The 15,247-nt window shown below is 38.9% G+C and overlaps 1 protein-coding gene and 1 long non-coding RNA gene across 3 annotated transcripts in view; both read right to left on the bottom strand.

The window, feature by feature from the left end:
- LOC147753261 (uncharacterized) overlaps nt 1-1,510 on the bottom strand; it is a 12,393-nt gene extending 10,883 nt beyond the window's left edge. For both annotated transcript variants that reach the window (XR_015311735.1, XR_015311734.1), the window contains exons 1-2: nt 1,426-1,510; nt 1,117-1,210 (exon numbers count right to left, since the gene is read on the bottom strand). This is a non-coding gene — a long non-coding RNA (uncharacterized LOC147753261). The remainder of the gene's footprint in view (nt 1-1,116; nt 1,211-1,425) is intronic.
- Nucleotides 1,511-7,920: 6,410 nt separating this feature from the next.
- LOC111261907 (endothelin-converting enzyme 2) lies at nt 7,921-12,429 on the bottom strand. Its single transcript, XM_022835765.2, has 5 exons — nt 12,216-12,429; nt 10,410-11,791; nt 9,728-10,123; nt 9,125-9,476; nt 7,921-8,452 (listed from the first exon to the last, which is right to left on the bottom strand). Exons 1-5 carry the CDS (start codon nt 12,427-12,429, stop codon nt 8,265-8,267), a joined length of 2,532 nt encoding a protein of 843 aa, XP_022691500.2. The 3' UTR covers nt 7,921-8,264.
- Nucleotides 12,430-15,247: the final 2,818 nt, after the last annotated feature.

Here is a 15,247-nt window from a genome sequence, read left to right as displayed (position 1 = left end):
CAGATGACAAGATAGCATTCAGCACGCAGGAGAATTTCTGCGAGAAGCAATACATTCCCATGGCCCATAAATCCAAACTTTTCTTTATGAGTTACTTTTAAAACTGTATCTAAACAAAAACTACTTAAACGAAATTTTTCTGCAGATGCTAGAAATATCATTACTGGTGGTCATGATTATTCAATACGATTCTGTTTAAAATTACAATGCAATTACATTTTCAATATAAGACCTAAGCCACTCACTAATAACTACCAAAGTATTCAATCCGCAAATGACTTTTAACAATTTAACTTACGTCAGGCGATATTGGTAGGTGTAAACTCGTTAGTGTCGTTCAAACATACAATATGCAAGCAATTCGGGCGCAATAAAATTTTGAGATGATAGCAGGCCAAAACCCGAAGATAAAAGGGCTTAAAACGGCCAAAACGAAACGAACGAACGAAAAAAATGCAGAAAGCCTTAAATAAACCGTTGAAATTTATTTGGATGACCTAAATGCCAACTGATATTTGCTTCTCAGGACGATCGCTAATATCTCTACAAAAGATCCAAGTGCATCAAAAATGCCTTTTAGAATCATTTGGCGGAATCCTTTAAACCTTTAAAATTTAAGCTGTATGCAAGATTTCCCAGTTTGTTGGCGGGGAATCTTCCAACTAGCGGATTTTTCAAAACCTGCATGAAAATTGGCAATATCATAAATGAGCAATTTCGAACAAAAAATGGTGGTGGTACTTGGTTTCACATGAACACATTGGATAACAGCCGATGTGGCTTAAGCTTTAACGTACTATTCACTATCATATGCTCGCTGTTTTGGCTTACAAACCCAAACCCGCTACGATAAGCAGCCCGTCAAAAGCTGTCCGGATTTAGGTGTCCCACTCTCTCTCTCCCCCTCCCTATAAATTACTGATATATATATATATATATATATATATATATCTATCAGTAATTTAGAATCTTTAAAAGACTACAGAGAAAATAACGGATATGCAGAATTAGATGGAAGAGATTGAATATATAATAGTTATACATATTTAAAGCGATAGGTGTGCGGTACTTATTTTCATGCTAAATAAATTATGCGTTGTTCGAAACAGCACATACCTTGTTGTTTTATTTACGGTACCTTGCCGTAGAAAGCTGGTCATCGATCCATTTCATAAGCATCCTTGAACCTACCATTGACATATTTAGATTTCTGACAGGAAACATGTGCAGTAAAAAGCTATCTGTATTTAAGTGGCACGATGCATTTCGAGGGGTGCTGTTGCTACTGTCAGTTGCTGCATAACACCAAGCGCTATTAGTTATTGGGCACAATCAATAGTCGTAACTGATGTCTTCATATTTAAATAGAGCGGCCCTGCGTGATGTAGTTAATAGTTTGTTGAGGATAATTATGCCTCTTCTTACCGGACGTCAGAAGAAATCTCACGTCATACGAGTATTCTAAAAATGATCGATGTTAAAGCTCTAACTTTTAGTTAGTTTACATGCTTATAGTCGTTAGTAAAAAAGACTAAAGGGTTTAAAAAGTCCCAATTATGCGGTTGTTTGTAGGCCAACTTTTTGTGGCCCTCACAGCTTACCCTAGACTTTCCTTGCCTATTCTCCTTATTAGCAAACTAATCAAATGAAATGGGTTTTATGATAAATCAATAATCTCGACCACCATATAATATAGCCATATTTTAGAAACAATTCCGTTGCGAATTTTCAGTGTGCCTAGCTGCATGTTTAAACCTGCCAGTTTCCTATGGTATCTATCCTAAACCCATATCTATAATAAAAACTAATCAAGCCATGTCTCTCATGTTGGCAGAAATATACATATTAGAACAAACAAATGCGTCGGCTATTAGAACTGAGATGCGGGTGACATTTTGGTATATAAATGAATCATAAAAGGCTAAAAAGTATCAGTTGCTTACATTTCGTCCTGCACTCAAGTTGGAGATTTCTATTTTACTCTTCAGGATGCAGCGTTTCATGTCATCGATTCTTGTTGTTGCTCTTTTTCTGTGTTACGGCCTCACGTTGGCCCAGATGGACGAAATCTTTGGGCAGATGACCAATCTCGGAAGTAACATTCCCGGCATAAGCAACTTTAATAACTTTACAAACCTACCGAGCTTTCCGCGTCCAGGAGGCAACGCGAATATCAGTTCCTTGCCTTTTCCCAACATGGACAACATCAACATTCCAGAATTGCCGGGTTTCGGAGGCCGACGCTAAGGATGCCCATCGGCCGTAATATGCCGTTGGCCACAGTAGAACACAATTGTGAAAATTTCCTTTTATCATTTACTGAAGCATAATAAATTCGTACGCAATGATGGCAAATTTCAAGCATCAGGTCGAGTAAAAGAACAACATGTTTTATTTATTGTGCCTTGGGTTAGTGGTTTCAGTTTTTCCTTATCGGCTTTCTAGTGCGACATTTGCAATAACAGTAATATTAAGTATAAAAATGTGTATCTAATATCGGATCTAGAACGGTCGGTTAGTTATTGCGATTGGCATATTAAGTACGCGTAAGGTGGGAGTGCACTCTCCTGGCATTTTTTCGTTATCCGGATTCGTCGTGGTATCTGGTATGCAGGTGATTGTTACACGTATTAAAACGGTTCTTCGATCTCCAACTACTGCTTTGTGTCATTAAAACGATGAAGATATCTTGAAAACACCTGCAGACTAGAATAAGTGCGATAGTGTTTGGGCTATTTAGGTTTTCGTAGAACGGAAATTTTCTAGAAGGGCACGTATCACATAACTTTCCAGTCTCCCGCCGAAATCTTGAAGAACAGACTTACATTGCGGAGTGTTAAACCCGATGTGAGCTATTATATGCCATGCTTCTATTTATCGATTGTTTCCAGTTTGTTGCATCAGTGAAATGTGGAGGTGATCCGTCACCTTTGTACTCCTTACGACAGAAGAGGCGTGCTAAACGTGCTTTTGTTGCAGCAGTTACGGCCGCCACCGCCGCGACCGCGCTGGTGGTATTTCGAGGACAAGAATCGGTCTGCTTTTGCATACGGTTATGGGCAGTGCCAGCACTGTCTTAAGCAAAATACGAAGCAAAATAAGTTCCACATGTGAAAAATCCCTTTGGTCTTCAACACGAATTAAACTTCAGCATTAGGTTGTAAACAGTAAACAGAGCGCGCTACCAATTAAGTCATCCCATTCAGTTATATTTTTGCTACTAGGCTATCTTTTAATGCTGCTGACCTAACCAGATCACGCTCAAAAGACATGTGGTACACCAAAATCTACTTGTTCCTGAATGGCGAATTCTAGATCCTGGTGCCTGCTCTTCAACATCCTGCTGCTCGAATAAGAGGCACGTTCTTTTCGTTTTTATTGTATTGCATTATAGTGTAAGTGCAGGGTATAGTAGCTGACCGGTGAAAGGTACTGTATAACGATATGTTTTATGATGAGGGAATATTGCGATAGATATCATGGAACTTGTAGCTTTCTGGTACCATCGTTGGGACATCTTATCAATTATTTAAATTAAACTTTCATAGATCAAACTAACCTCGTATAATCTACATGATGTGTTTTAACGATTCTATATTAACGCTGATTTTACGACATTGTGTTGTTAACCCACGTAAATGAAGTGCGTAATCACAACCAGCAAAGATGAATAAATGAAATTTGATTTGGTACTATTTGAGTTATCTTTCGCGTTCCGCGCTTATTTTTTCTATCAGAATAATTCGAATTAAACATCGTGTATGTAACACTGATGGCACAAGCTGCGCTTCTTTCCAGCAGCCCTTCGATCGTTCTAATATGGACAAGTACTTCTTAAATAAAGCAGGAGCTCTCTGGTGGATTACCCAATACGTTCTTGGGCAGAATATATCCGCCTCACGTTTGAAAACGGCCGCTCAGAGAAAGTTCTAATTTTCAACCACGAATTAGATATAGATTTGTTATTCAACTTCTTTAAAAAAAGAACTCAATCCTTGCATAGTTCAATGAGAAAGTGATGATTTATTTCTTGCAAGATAACTAGCTTCGCTTTGCATTGTTACTCTTCGTTCATCTATCAGACTATCATTATTACTTGAACCTGTTTGTGTATCATAATGTGTTGTTGAAATACGACTTCATTGGTTATCATTTAGTATATTAGTGTAGAATACGTTAACTGAATTGAAATATTCGTTCGAAACAGCGAGAGTTATAGTTGAAACAGCCAAGTCCAAGGTTTTCGATCCGAGGCTGACTCTCAGCCTCGAGGTCCTGCGTATCGCATCAAATCTTAAGTATTATTACATAAATGTATAGCGAAGTTAAACCGTCGTAATCGGATTTGTGTAACAACATGCTTCTCGCAGCCAAACAAAAGAGTCAATGGAATTACGCATAGCATTGTTTACAGAAGAGAATTGTGTCATTCTATGATTTATATCCAAAGAACACTTAACTACATTATCTATAGATAAATTAGATATCTGTAAATAATGTAGTGAATAAACTAATACATGCGCTGTAAAATTCCCAAAGAATATCCCCTATAGTTAGATGTGGTATTCTCACATCTAACTATATCATTCTCATAATAAGTGCGAAAAAGCAATTTTTTTTATATCAGTGTCGACTCGTTTTTTTCGCTTGCCAAAATAATCTGAAACGAACTCAAACGTGCCCTTTCCACATAGTAGTATACAAGGCGCGCAAGAATGGCGAGACCAGAGTGAAATTTAGCGATTGCTTAAACGAAACAGTGAATATTATAATTTGGAGACTAATGCCGCTAAATTAAGTTAATTAAGCCACTTAAGAGAGAAATATATGCTTATTAACATATGTGAGAGGGTTAAATATCACTTTAGGAAAGCTGAAGTATCGGCGTTGACTCGGAAGCAGTTTGATACGAACGTATTTGAAGGGGTTGTGTTAGTCGGCGGTATAGCTTTTGACATGTGTGTTATCTGACAAAATTAAGCAGAGTTTAGACATCTTAAGAAATATTTAATAGTCCGTTATACAGAGATATCACCCAACCGATCAAAAATGTGTGTCGTTTATAAAATGGATGTCAACGTGAACCTCAAGACTTAGATCCGTATCCTCTTTTTTAGTTGTAATTTCCAGAAGACAGTACAACCAAAGTAGCGACTGCTGTCTATTCGCCTGATTTGTTTTGAACCTGGGCGCCCTCACGTACTCCCATGCTCCCATTGCTCCATGCGTTTTAAGCTGAGTTAAAAATTTTTTAATAGGGGCGTCTTCTCTCGCAGGCTTTAAATTACGACGACTAGTGTCAGGTAACTTGCCTATTGTTCGTTGGAAATGTAGTAAATGTATCACTACTTTACAGGCTACACACCTGTGTGAGTAAAGGACGTTTTTTCTTCATGTATAACTGACATTACTGTTGAAAACGTGAGACCGACGTCCACCTTGCTGGTTAGACTAGCAAATGAAGTGGCGGAGAATCGCAGACTCTATATCAATAGTAGAAAATATGTTACCATCTATGAAAGGTTTCAGATGTGTTCTGCTTCATTTTTGCTAGAAACTTCTATTTTGTAGCGTATAAGAGTTGTAAAACCACTAGAGCCCTGATTAGTCGCCCCATTATTTCTCCCATAGAGAGCTGCTTTAAGAGTCCTTGTGCGTGCACTAAACGGGCGCTGTTTTTATTGTTACTTTTATTTTTTTCGTGCCTGCTTCCTTTTTACAAGCTACTTCTCAATGATAATTAGTGCCAATTTAATTAGCAGCCTTTATTGTTTGTGTTTAAAAAGGTCAATAATCATTTTTAAACATCTTTTGACGCACGTTAATTAAATCTCGACTCGTACTGTTCAATGTTAACACGGAAGACTTCACTCGACAGTTGAATCTGAGCCACTGTTATTAGCAGTTATCTACTGTCTTGTGCTTTCCCTTCGCCTTATGGTTGTGCGAAGTTGCCGAGTTGAGAAAGAAAGTTCAGGGGCGCTTGATCGTTTCCTTTCAGCAACATTTATCTGGCGAAAATAAGAACTGTTTCTCCTGGGAAAATTCAGCTTGGCATATCGATGTTATTTTTGCCGTATTATATCGACAGCCTTGTTATTTCTGATATGCACACAAGAATTGGGTAAGCCATAAGAGTGATAATGTTAATTAAGAGATTATTCGTCTTTTGATTGTTTGCATGGGATATCCCCTCTATTTTTCCGCAATAGCTAAAGGTTCGGAGTGCCGTAGCATGCTCAAAGAAACCGGCGACCCGTTGATGACAGTGGCAACAGTCGGACAATTTTTATGTTCAATCTTCTTCATATACTCGTTAGCATAAACGTCGGTGTTTTGTAAGGAGAAAAATTACGTTTGGCTACTGCGAGTAGATTTGATTTACCCTAATAGGCAGGCCGACGACGAAGCCATGTTAGCCACGGTGTCGAAGATTATTGCCCAGGATCTATGTACATCGACGGCGTAATGCGCTATAATATCTACTTGATGATATTATATAATAATCGCTATTATCATGCGTGATATATATTTAATACATCGAAGCAAATAACGGTCATAATCATGCTGCGGATAGCAAGTAATCGATTGGGCCAGCCATTGAATTCGAGATGGACAAAAAGAGAATGATCGTGCTTATGTATACAACGAAGACCAATTAAAACATAGACACTTTCTTTCTAACTACAATTTCATCCTAACTTGCTGTAAGGAACATTTAACCTTTTTTTTATTACTATCTATTTCAAATAAAAACTAAAAATTATAGACGTGTGCTACGATCTATAAATACAGATAACAAAGTATTTTTAATATTTCCTCGCACATGTGATACATTTTCTTAGAGAAACGGTTAATCATATAATTTATATATATATATATATATATAATAAAAATAGTAAATTAATAAACGTTAATATTATATATTATATAAATATATTAGTATGTGATGGTAGGGTTCACGTAATGGAAAGCTTATTCATCGAACGTCTAGTGGCAGACTTCGGTCACTATAGTTAATAGTACATTTTGCTATTACTCTGCAGTTGGTTGTGAAACACGATAACAGTAAACGGCAGCTATTATTTTTAAGCAGACGAAAATCAGATCTATTTTTCAATGCACGTTACAGCTTTTACATTTAAGCTACGTGATGGACAAGTCTTTTGGCAGAGCCAAAATCTCAGGGAACCTGCGTTCAAACAACGGACTCTCGAAACGGATACTCTGCACACGCATATTTAAAGCGAACGTTAAAGGTAAATAGTTGATTACGTTGTACATAAAGTACAATATAAACAATTTATGACAATTTTGGCAATTCATCTCCAGACTGTTGCGAAAACCAACATTCGATTTTTAGAATTGGGAAGCAACAAACAGTATGTATATTAGGAGCATGATTATCATAAAAACCATTTTTATTGACGGCGCACACTACGATGATATACAAATTGTTAACTTTTCGGATGTTGGAAAGGCTCTTCTACTTCCCATACTGAGTACATGCGGGCCTGTCGCAATTGTCATGTGGGTTCCTAACTTAAACTTTGAAACGGTTTTTTAAATGGATAGTCGGTCCAAATAACCTGCTAGCAAAAACTGCTCGCATATCCATGCCGACCTCAAAAGCTAGTACCAACACTAATCCAGAGATCATACGTTACTTCTGAACGTCGCCTTATTTGGTATGGTAACTTCTATTCGAAAAAAATGATTTGTGCTATTTATCGAACTGTTAAGAAATTGTTTTTGGTAACGTATTTGTTCAAATACGTTAAATGCTCGTAGCAGAACGAGCTACATTCAGATTCCACCAGCTTAGATTGTGACTTAATATGATCTGTATGAAATGTGGGCAGTGGCGGTCGTTCTTGTTCCATCTGTTTGTCACAAACTGTGATCCTAATGATTTGCGACTTGACACATCGACGTTTTCGGTAATGACTAATTGAAAATTCTCCATATTACTCCTTCTAATTAATTTTATTTGTTGAAATATGGTAATAATGCGGGACGTTAATTCTTGAGCTATATCCTGATGATGACATGGAAAGTCCGCTGCTAATATGATTCGAGGCAATTAATAACAAACCTTGGAGAAATCTGACTGAGCCGGATCAAGAATGAGCTTACATAGTATATTCCCGTTAGTGTCTCGAATAAACGCCCTCGATACGCGGTTGTCTTTATGGGCACTATTCGTATCTGGAATCGTATCGGCGCCTGCATACACATGCTACACTTGTATTCCGTCTAACGTACTACCAAGTGACGCATCTTTTATCAGGAGCCATAGTTGAGCCTGCAGGACAAGAAAAAGTCTCCTGAAATGTCGCAATGTTCATAGTGGCGGCATTACAGCGCAGACGTTCCGTTGCGTGTGCATCTTTCAATGACATTAGTTCTCCAGTGCGTGCTTCAATGTTTGCACACCATTTGTATGCATTTCCTGTGGCATAAACGAAAATGGAAAATTCATGTAGGAGATATAAATCATCAGTTATGTAAATAGCGCTAATGGATAGTTGAAGGTGCCGCCAAGCGTGAACTCAAACACGTGCGGACGTGCAGTCCGCATGACATTCGGGGGAATTTGTGAGAAACAGTGAAACGCTATAGAAGCACCTATAGATTTATCGTTTTCACAATAAGTTTGCTTTGCCATCTGTGATGCTCATTTGACATAATTTAATTACCTGGGTGTGAGGAACCCAATTTCCGATTTTTTTTTTCAACTCGCGACATAGAATCCGGCCTGCCAGAGTAGTAAGCATCACGCTAACCACTTTAAGCCACTGTCTTTGCTCTTGAATAAAGGGGTCGCACAATGGGATTTAGCAGATCACTCGGTGCCGAGAAGTTTCAGCTCTTGCAAAAAAAACAGTTTAAAGTCAAACTTGAAATGATAACATCTATAGCGACAATTTGTCAATCTAACATGCGATCCCTATGACGCTCGCATGTTGTCTGTCGAATGCTTTCAATAACCCGGAAACACAACGTAATAGAAATGTCTGATACATGCTATATCGAAAAGCGAGCACGCTTTCAGTTGCCCCTTTCATCGACTTCTGCATTGGTGCATCTTATACCTATGACATCTATGTAGTTTGAGAATTACCTATAAAGAAGAGTTGATCGGATGTAAACTCAAGCCCGGGAAGCACAACATCGACGGGTTGATCCCGTGTATAGTATTTATAAGCACGGAACGCCTGTCGAAGTCCGGCATTATCCGCAAGGTTTTCAGGCAACGTCCGTTGTCCCCTGGATTGTTTGGAATTTACGGATTGTTGCTTTTGGATCCCGCTTTCGTGTACACCCCCTAGAATCTCATTCTGCAGTTCTTCATATTGCTTAACGAAGCAGAAATTACGTTCATCAAATTTCTTCTTCGTTCGTCCACTCCACCATCCAATGAAGTTGCCTTGTTCGTCAAAATTACTTCCGATTGTATCAAATCCATGGCTAATCTGTAAGCGTGTCAGGAATAGTTAATATAAGTGTTATATATGCATTTTGAAAGAACTAAATCTGTCTGTGCCACAAACGAATATACTCAGGTTCCAACTAGCCGGCATGATTGCTGTGTAGTTATGTATTATATCAGCGATTACATGGAACTAAATTGATGTTTGCAAGTCGCTTATCTACTTAAACATTTGACATTCGTACTGAATAGGCTTATTATGATAGAGGTGCAAGGCAAAATGAACTTGCCTACCTCGTGTCCAACGATTGATCCCAGTGATCCATAATTAAATGCGGCAGGCGCTCCTTTAGTAAAAAATGGAAACAACAGAACGGCCGCAGGAATTGTAATTGAGTTGCGAGCATGTTCATAAAAAGCGTTCAATGAAGCTGGGCTAAAGTTCCACGAGTTGACGTCCCGCACATTAAGCTTACGAAAGTCACGCAACGCTATCGTAACCTTGTGTTGTTTAATGTCAAGGACCGCCTCAATAAATAAATTTCCGGGCCTTAGGTCAGGCGCCTCGACAAACTGTTCCATTTTATCCTCAAACCAGTCGGGGAAACCAACGTGCGCTGTCATTGCGCTTAATTTCGCCATGGCTCGAAGTTGCGTTGATCGGTCCATCCAGGCATTCTCGCGCATCGCCTACGTCAGTGAGAGGGACAAATGATGCAAGAGACGGCAAAGGAATAGAATACTCTAGCTAGGCCGCGAAAAAAAGATCTTGTCCTAAGATGGATGAGGCCCACCATCAGCAGCACCATAGCTAGCAATCAACGTAAATAGCTATGTACCTTATCTAACGGTTGATTAGTGAATTGAACGGAAGCTAGGAATCTACGGTAATGGGGGTAACACATGGGGGATAAAAGAATTCTCACTTATGCTATGTGAAATCAGATAATAGGTGGAAAGATTAAAAAAAAATTACCTCAACAAACGCGACTTTTACGTAGTCTACAACCAGTTGCGCATGTGCTTTAATGTCAATGTCGACCATTTCTCGTACGAAAACGGAACCGTAGGAAAGAGGGAGGAACTCCTGTGCTTGCATGTCACACCATCGATCAATGTAGTACCTTGGCGCTGTGCTTCCCAGAACCTCGGCCAATGCGGTACTGCGTCGCCGAGCATCACGGCCGACAAATGGCGCCAAAATGCCAATAACTGAGTACGCAATGTAATTTTTGATAATGCTCTCTGTTTTCTTATTTCTCAGGAGTGTAAAAAGTAGTGCTAAAGATCGCGGCGAATCAACGATCACATCATCGTAATCGGTGAGCGTTAGGTGATTATGTTCGGAAACATATTTGTTAATTGTAGCTAGTAGGTTGACAGGATCATTTCCAGTCATATAATGAATATCCCTAAATTTAACCCGTTTCGGTGTGTTTGAAAGTTTTTCAAGTAGGGAATTGGTTTCATTCCGTGCATCGTCTAGGATAAGAGACGCCATCACGATTTCTTCGGCGATTGCATTAATCTCTTCACGTGGACGTCCGTCTTCAATCACAATGCTTAGCATTTCCCCAACTATTTTGACCAGTCGAGCCATCTTACTCACTTCCCGACGCGAATTTTGCAGCAGTTTTGCAGTGAAATCAGGAATAGCTCGGGCAATTGGCTCAGAATGACTATCAAAAGTTTCAGCAATAAAAGGTTTTGCTTGTCGCAAGCTGTTCTTATCCTGCCGATCAGAACAGCTGATCACAAGGATATTTTGATAGGTAGCTGTTGGATCAGCCATCGGATAAACCATTAACAAGGAAGGAATGCCCCATGTTAAAGATAAGGCAACCATAGTTTCTATTGCCGAAGTGGGAAGGAACTCGTCATCGTACTTGCTCACCTCGTCCGTGCTAAGCAGCGTTGTAAGGCCTACTTGACCAAGCAATCGACGAAGATACCTTCTTGACTTTATTTCTTCGCTGTCCTTCATGCTTGACTGACAAACATGATGAAACACAGCAACCTGAGCCGAAGGCCCGAGCGACGAATTTGAGTTACTACTTGTCAGAATTTGTTGGAGATTTTGCTTGCTCCAATTTTCGCCTGAACCGTAAAATGCTCGTTTCATTACAGTGGCAATTTTGGATGCCAGCATAGAAAATGGGCTGATCTTAATGTTGTTCTCGTCAGGCGGGTGACGTTTTCTCCAGCCGTCGCAAACAAACCCGTAGAAATCTTCACATGGATTGACATCCCTGTTGAGTGTCTGATTTAAAGCTACGGCAATGTGGTGACAAACCTGGGTGTCACAAACTGAATGTGAACGGTTTTCCTGAGTGGGTTGACGTAACGCAGATAAGCTCACTGTTGAACAAAACGTTATTTTTATTAATAACCAGACAGGAACAGTCAATTAACTATACTAGTGGAAATATCAACATCTACATTGGTTTGGGTTGATATGCTTCGATCTTACCATTATTGCATTTTGACATAGGGCACTTAACTTTCTGGGTTTGAAACGAGCTACTAGAGAATTGGTTACATCTGGCTTAGGTGTATTTAGTGTTTCTGGTTCTTGCTTAAATATTTGAGTATTGATCAAAACCAGTCTAACATTTGCTACAGGCCATTGAAGCATATGAGTGGTTAGAAGTCAAAATTCAAAGCTCGTCCAATAAATATTATAAACGTGGAGGTCCGCTTCCCCCATAATTTTCGACTTGTCCTTTTTTCATGCCCTGTTTGGGAATTACATACATACACTATAAAACACCTCAAAACCCACCTCCAAGCTTAGCAGTCTTTTCTTTCGTTTTAAAGTACTTTATATTCGTTACATGATAGATTATTCCGAGAATCAGCGCCCCTATAAGGAATATACAGAACCAACAGCAAGTAGAATTTAATATGCTGTGTCTTGGGCCTAATTGCTCGAGGGTTCGTTTCTGTTCGTGGACGAGACGACTGTAGCGGCGTCCACGACCTCGTTGTTTACTCATTTTGATTTCCACTCCATTCACCTTTGGGTCATATTAATGGCACAGTAAAACTTAGACAAAACATTGCAGTGTCGAAGGAGAAAGCGAGTCTTTTATAGAGGATAGTTATGTAGTTATTTCAAAGTTTAGTTTACTTTTCTTACTTACTTTTATTAAAATAAAACGCTCATCCCAATAAGGGGGCTATTCAAGATGAGGAAAAATCTTTCTTAAACCTTGAGCATTTGTTTCTTTTGCAAAAAGCAATATAGAGTTTTTGATATAGATATCATAGAATGGCTCATCTTGTCGGCTGCTGTCTTACAGCAGAACAAGGTAAGCAAAGATGATGGGGCGGAAGAGCCACCTCCCTTGTGCCAGGCAACGGGCCTGGTCGGAGGTGACAATCTCACTTTTCTTCAATTACCTAATTCTAGTTAAGAACTTTCTTGTTAGATTTTAAGGCCAAAAAAACCTAGTCGAAATTTACGCTGATGACTGAGTCTACACTAATCTTCTACATTGAAGACGTAGTCATTAGCCGTTCTAGCAGATTTTAGGTATAGCAGGCCCTGGCTAGATTTCACATGGCGGTAACTAAATAGGAATTAACGGTCAACCTGGCTACTAGGATTGTCGAGTTTTGGAAGCAGCATCGCAATGGATGGCTATTTTAAATTATTACATTACATTTATAATTTTAATTATTACATTACACAAAAATATAAAAAAAGCCCTGACTGCGTCGTGACCGAGTAGAACCTTAAACCATTTATCCTTCGCTATAGCGTTCCACTCATCTCATTTGGAAGTGAGGCCCGTAGCGGTTAATATGGAATATGAAACTAGAGGGGTTTCCCAGAAAAAAAACAGAACTGCAAAAAATCAGACAGATAATTTTCTTGCCGAAACCCCGCCACCCATTGACGATCTGAAATCTCGTTTTGGACTTCCAGCCGCCGACGCCTTTTATTGGTGCCTCAGAAGGTGCAGGCAAAACTCCACTGAAATAAAGAGCGAATCTGTCAATACGGAAGTATGTAAAAAGTAAAACCAGAAAAACTGTAATAACATCATCGTTTTTGCCATTTTTGGCTTCCATCACAAATTATATACAGAGACCCACCTTTATGATCCTGAACGAGGCATGTATTGAACTTCAAAATATTGTTATTCAGGCTGCCTGTGAATGAACGCATGTATTCTATTGTTATTAATTTATATCCATATTTATATACAAATCGTGTTGCTGAATATCTATCATCAATGGCAAGTAAATGTTATGAAATAATTAGGTGCCTTAAACAAAAAACCCGGATGGTGCATCGTAGGATTCGAACGCAGTAGAAAAATCGATTATACCATTTTGTTGTACGTACAAAAGCTTTTGGTTTGGAGCGATGTTCACCTGCTACTCTAATGCCAAGTTTTGGGTCCTTCCTAGGGTATTATTCTAGCACCGATAGCATTCCTGAGTCTGACAATATAGCGATTACTTTAAAATTAAGTTACACCGTTATAGAAAAATTAAAATAAGATTTCCTTAGTAGAAATAGGATAAGCGCTTCTATCCTGATTGGTGGCCACTATATTTGTTTAACTGAATTTTATGTCTGAAAACTTATAAAAATCATGAGTGGTGAGTTGTCTGTAAAGCGACATTTAGTAATGATAAAATTACACGATATCATATTTGAATTATCATACAATGGCCTCAGCCATCTAAATTAAATGTGTACGCTAATTATCGCGAAAATGTTAGACTGCCTTATACCCCCCACGGTAGTACGTTTCTAGACGCTGGGCTGAAGCAGAAGAAAAATGATATAAGACCTGCCGGTCGTCTGCAGAGTGTCATTATCGCGTTAAACTCTTAAGGCCCTGTGCCATAAGATTGAAACAGTTGTATTAACCAGGTCTGTCCTACCGAATAATCTCGCCTCGCTCCGTTTCGCTATAGAAGAGACTCCCTTACGAACTAGATGTATTACGTTCTCTACGACACATGGGCCGCATTAAATACTTTACAAATAACTAATGAAAGATGCGGCTTTAAAAATTTAAACCTCTACAAAGCTGTTCCATAGAACGCTTTTATCACGCTGTTAAACCCGTTGTCGCACAATATCCACCAAATGAGTTCGGTTTAATGGTCTGGTCAAAGATCATTCTCCTTATAATTCTAGTTATCCCGTTTAAATTTCGTACATTAATAACACTTAATTGCTTTATTTAATTTGGCCTACAAATTAATACACAAATATACGAAAATAATCAAGTCGTTTAATTACCAGATGACTAAATAGGCTTAATAAAATCTAAAGCAATCTATCCTGGAGAAGTGTGATACTGTATCCGATACGAACAAAGTTTGAACGGAATTCAAATTATAGAGGGTGCGAAAAAACTGATAAGCATGCTACCACAGTGATTGATGTTTGACATTCAACATTAATATTTCAGGACCAATACAGGGATAACGACGAGAAGATCTTTGTCTCGCTTTTCTCAGAAGCATTTCTCGCATAACAGAAGTAGTTTGGGCTCCATGAGTTTCTCGGAAAAAAATTTTACTATGTTTAGCATGTCGAAAACAAAAAAATTGCCATACAAATACAGCATTTAAGTAGATGACACGACTGGGACGATGGGGCGATTACTGTATGCTGCAAAGATGCTTCAGAAAGCAGGCACATCCGTTCTGATCTACCAGTCTAGTATGTCCTTCTGCGTTACCTATTCCCACAGGACCCGTACGTATACAGCGGCGTCATGTTGTTCTTCGTATTCAGGCGCCCCCTATGCAGCTCCATGATTATTCCCTATGTTTGTATATAGG

The sequence above is a fragment of the Varroa jacobsoni genome, unplaced genomic scaffold (assembly GCF_002532875.2).
Source record: "Varroa jacobsoni isolate VJ856 unplaced genomic scaffold, vjacob_1.0 scaffold_612, whole genome shotgun sequence".
In the NCBI taxonomy this organism is placed as follows: domain Eukaryota; kingdom Metazoa; phylum Arthropoda; class Arachnida; order Mesostigmata; family Varroidae; genus Varroa; species Varroa jacobsoni.
This window is presented reverse-complemented; position numbering and strand designations above follow the sequence as displayed.

Excerpts from the sequence above, each read along its gene's own strand:
- LOC111261907 (XM_022835765.2), bottom strand. The coding sequence starts at position 12,429 with ATGAGTAAACAACGAGGTCGTGGACGCCGCTACAGTCGTCTCGTCCAC. Across the intron at positions 9,477-9,727 it reads GATCAATCGTTGGACACGAG|ATTAGCCATGGATTTGATAC; the intron begins GTAGGCAAGTTC and ends ACACGCTTACAG. Across the intron at positions 8,453-9,124 it reads CGATCAACTCTTCTTTATAG|GAAATGCATACAAATGGTGT; the intron begins GTAATTCTCAAA and ends TTTATGCCACAG.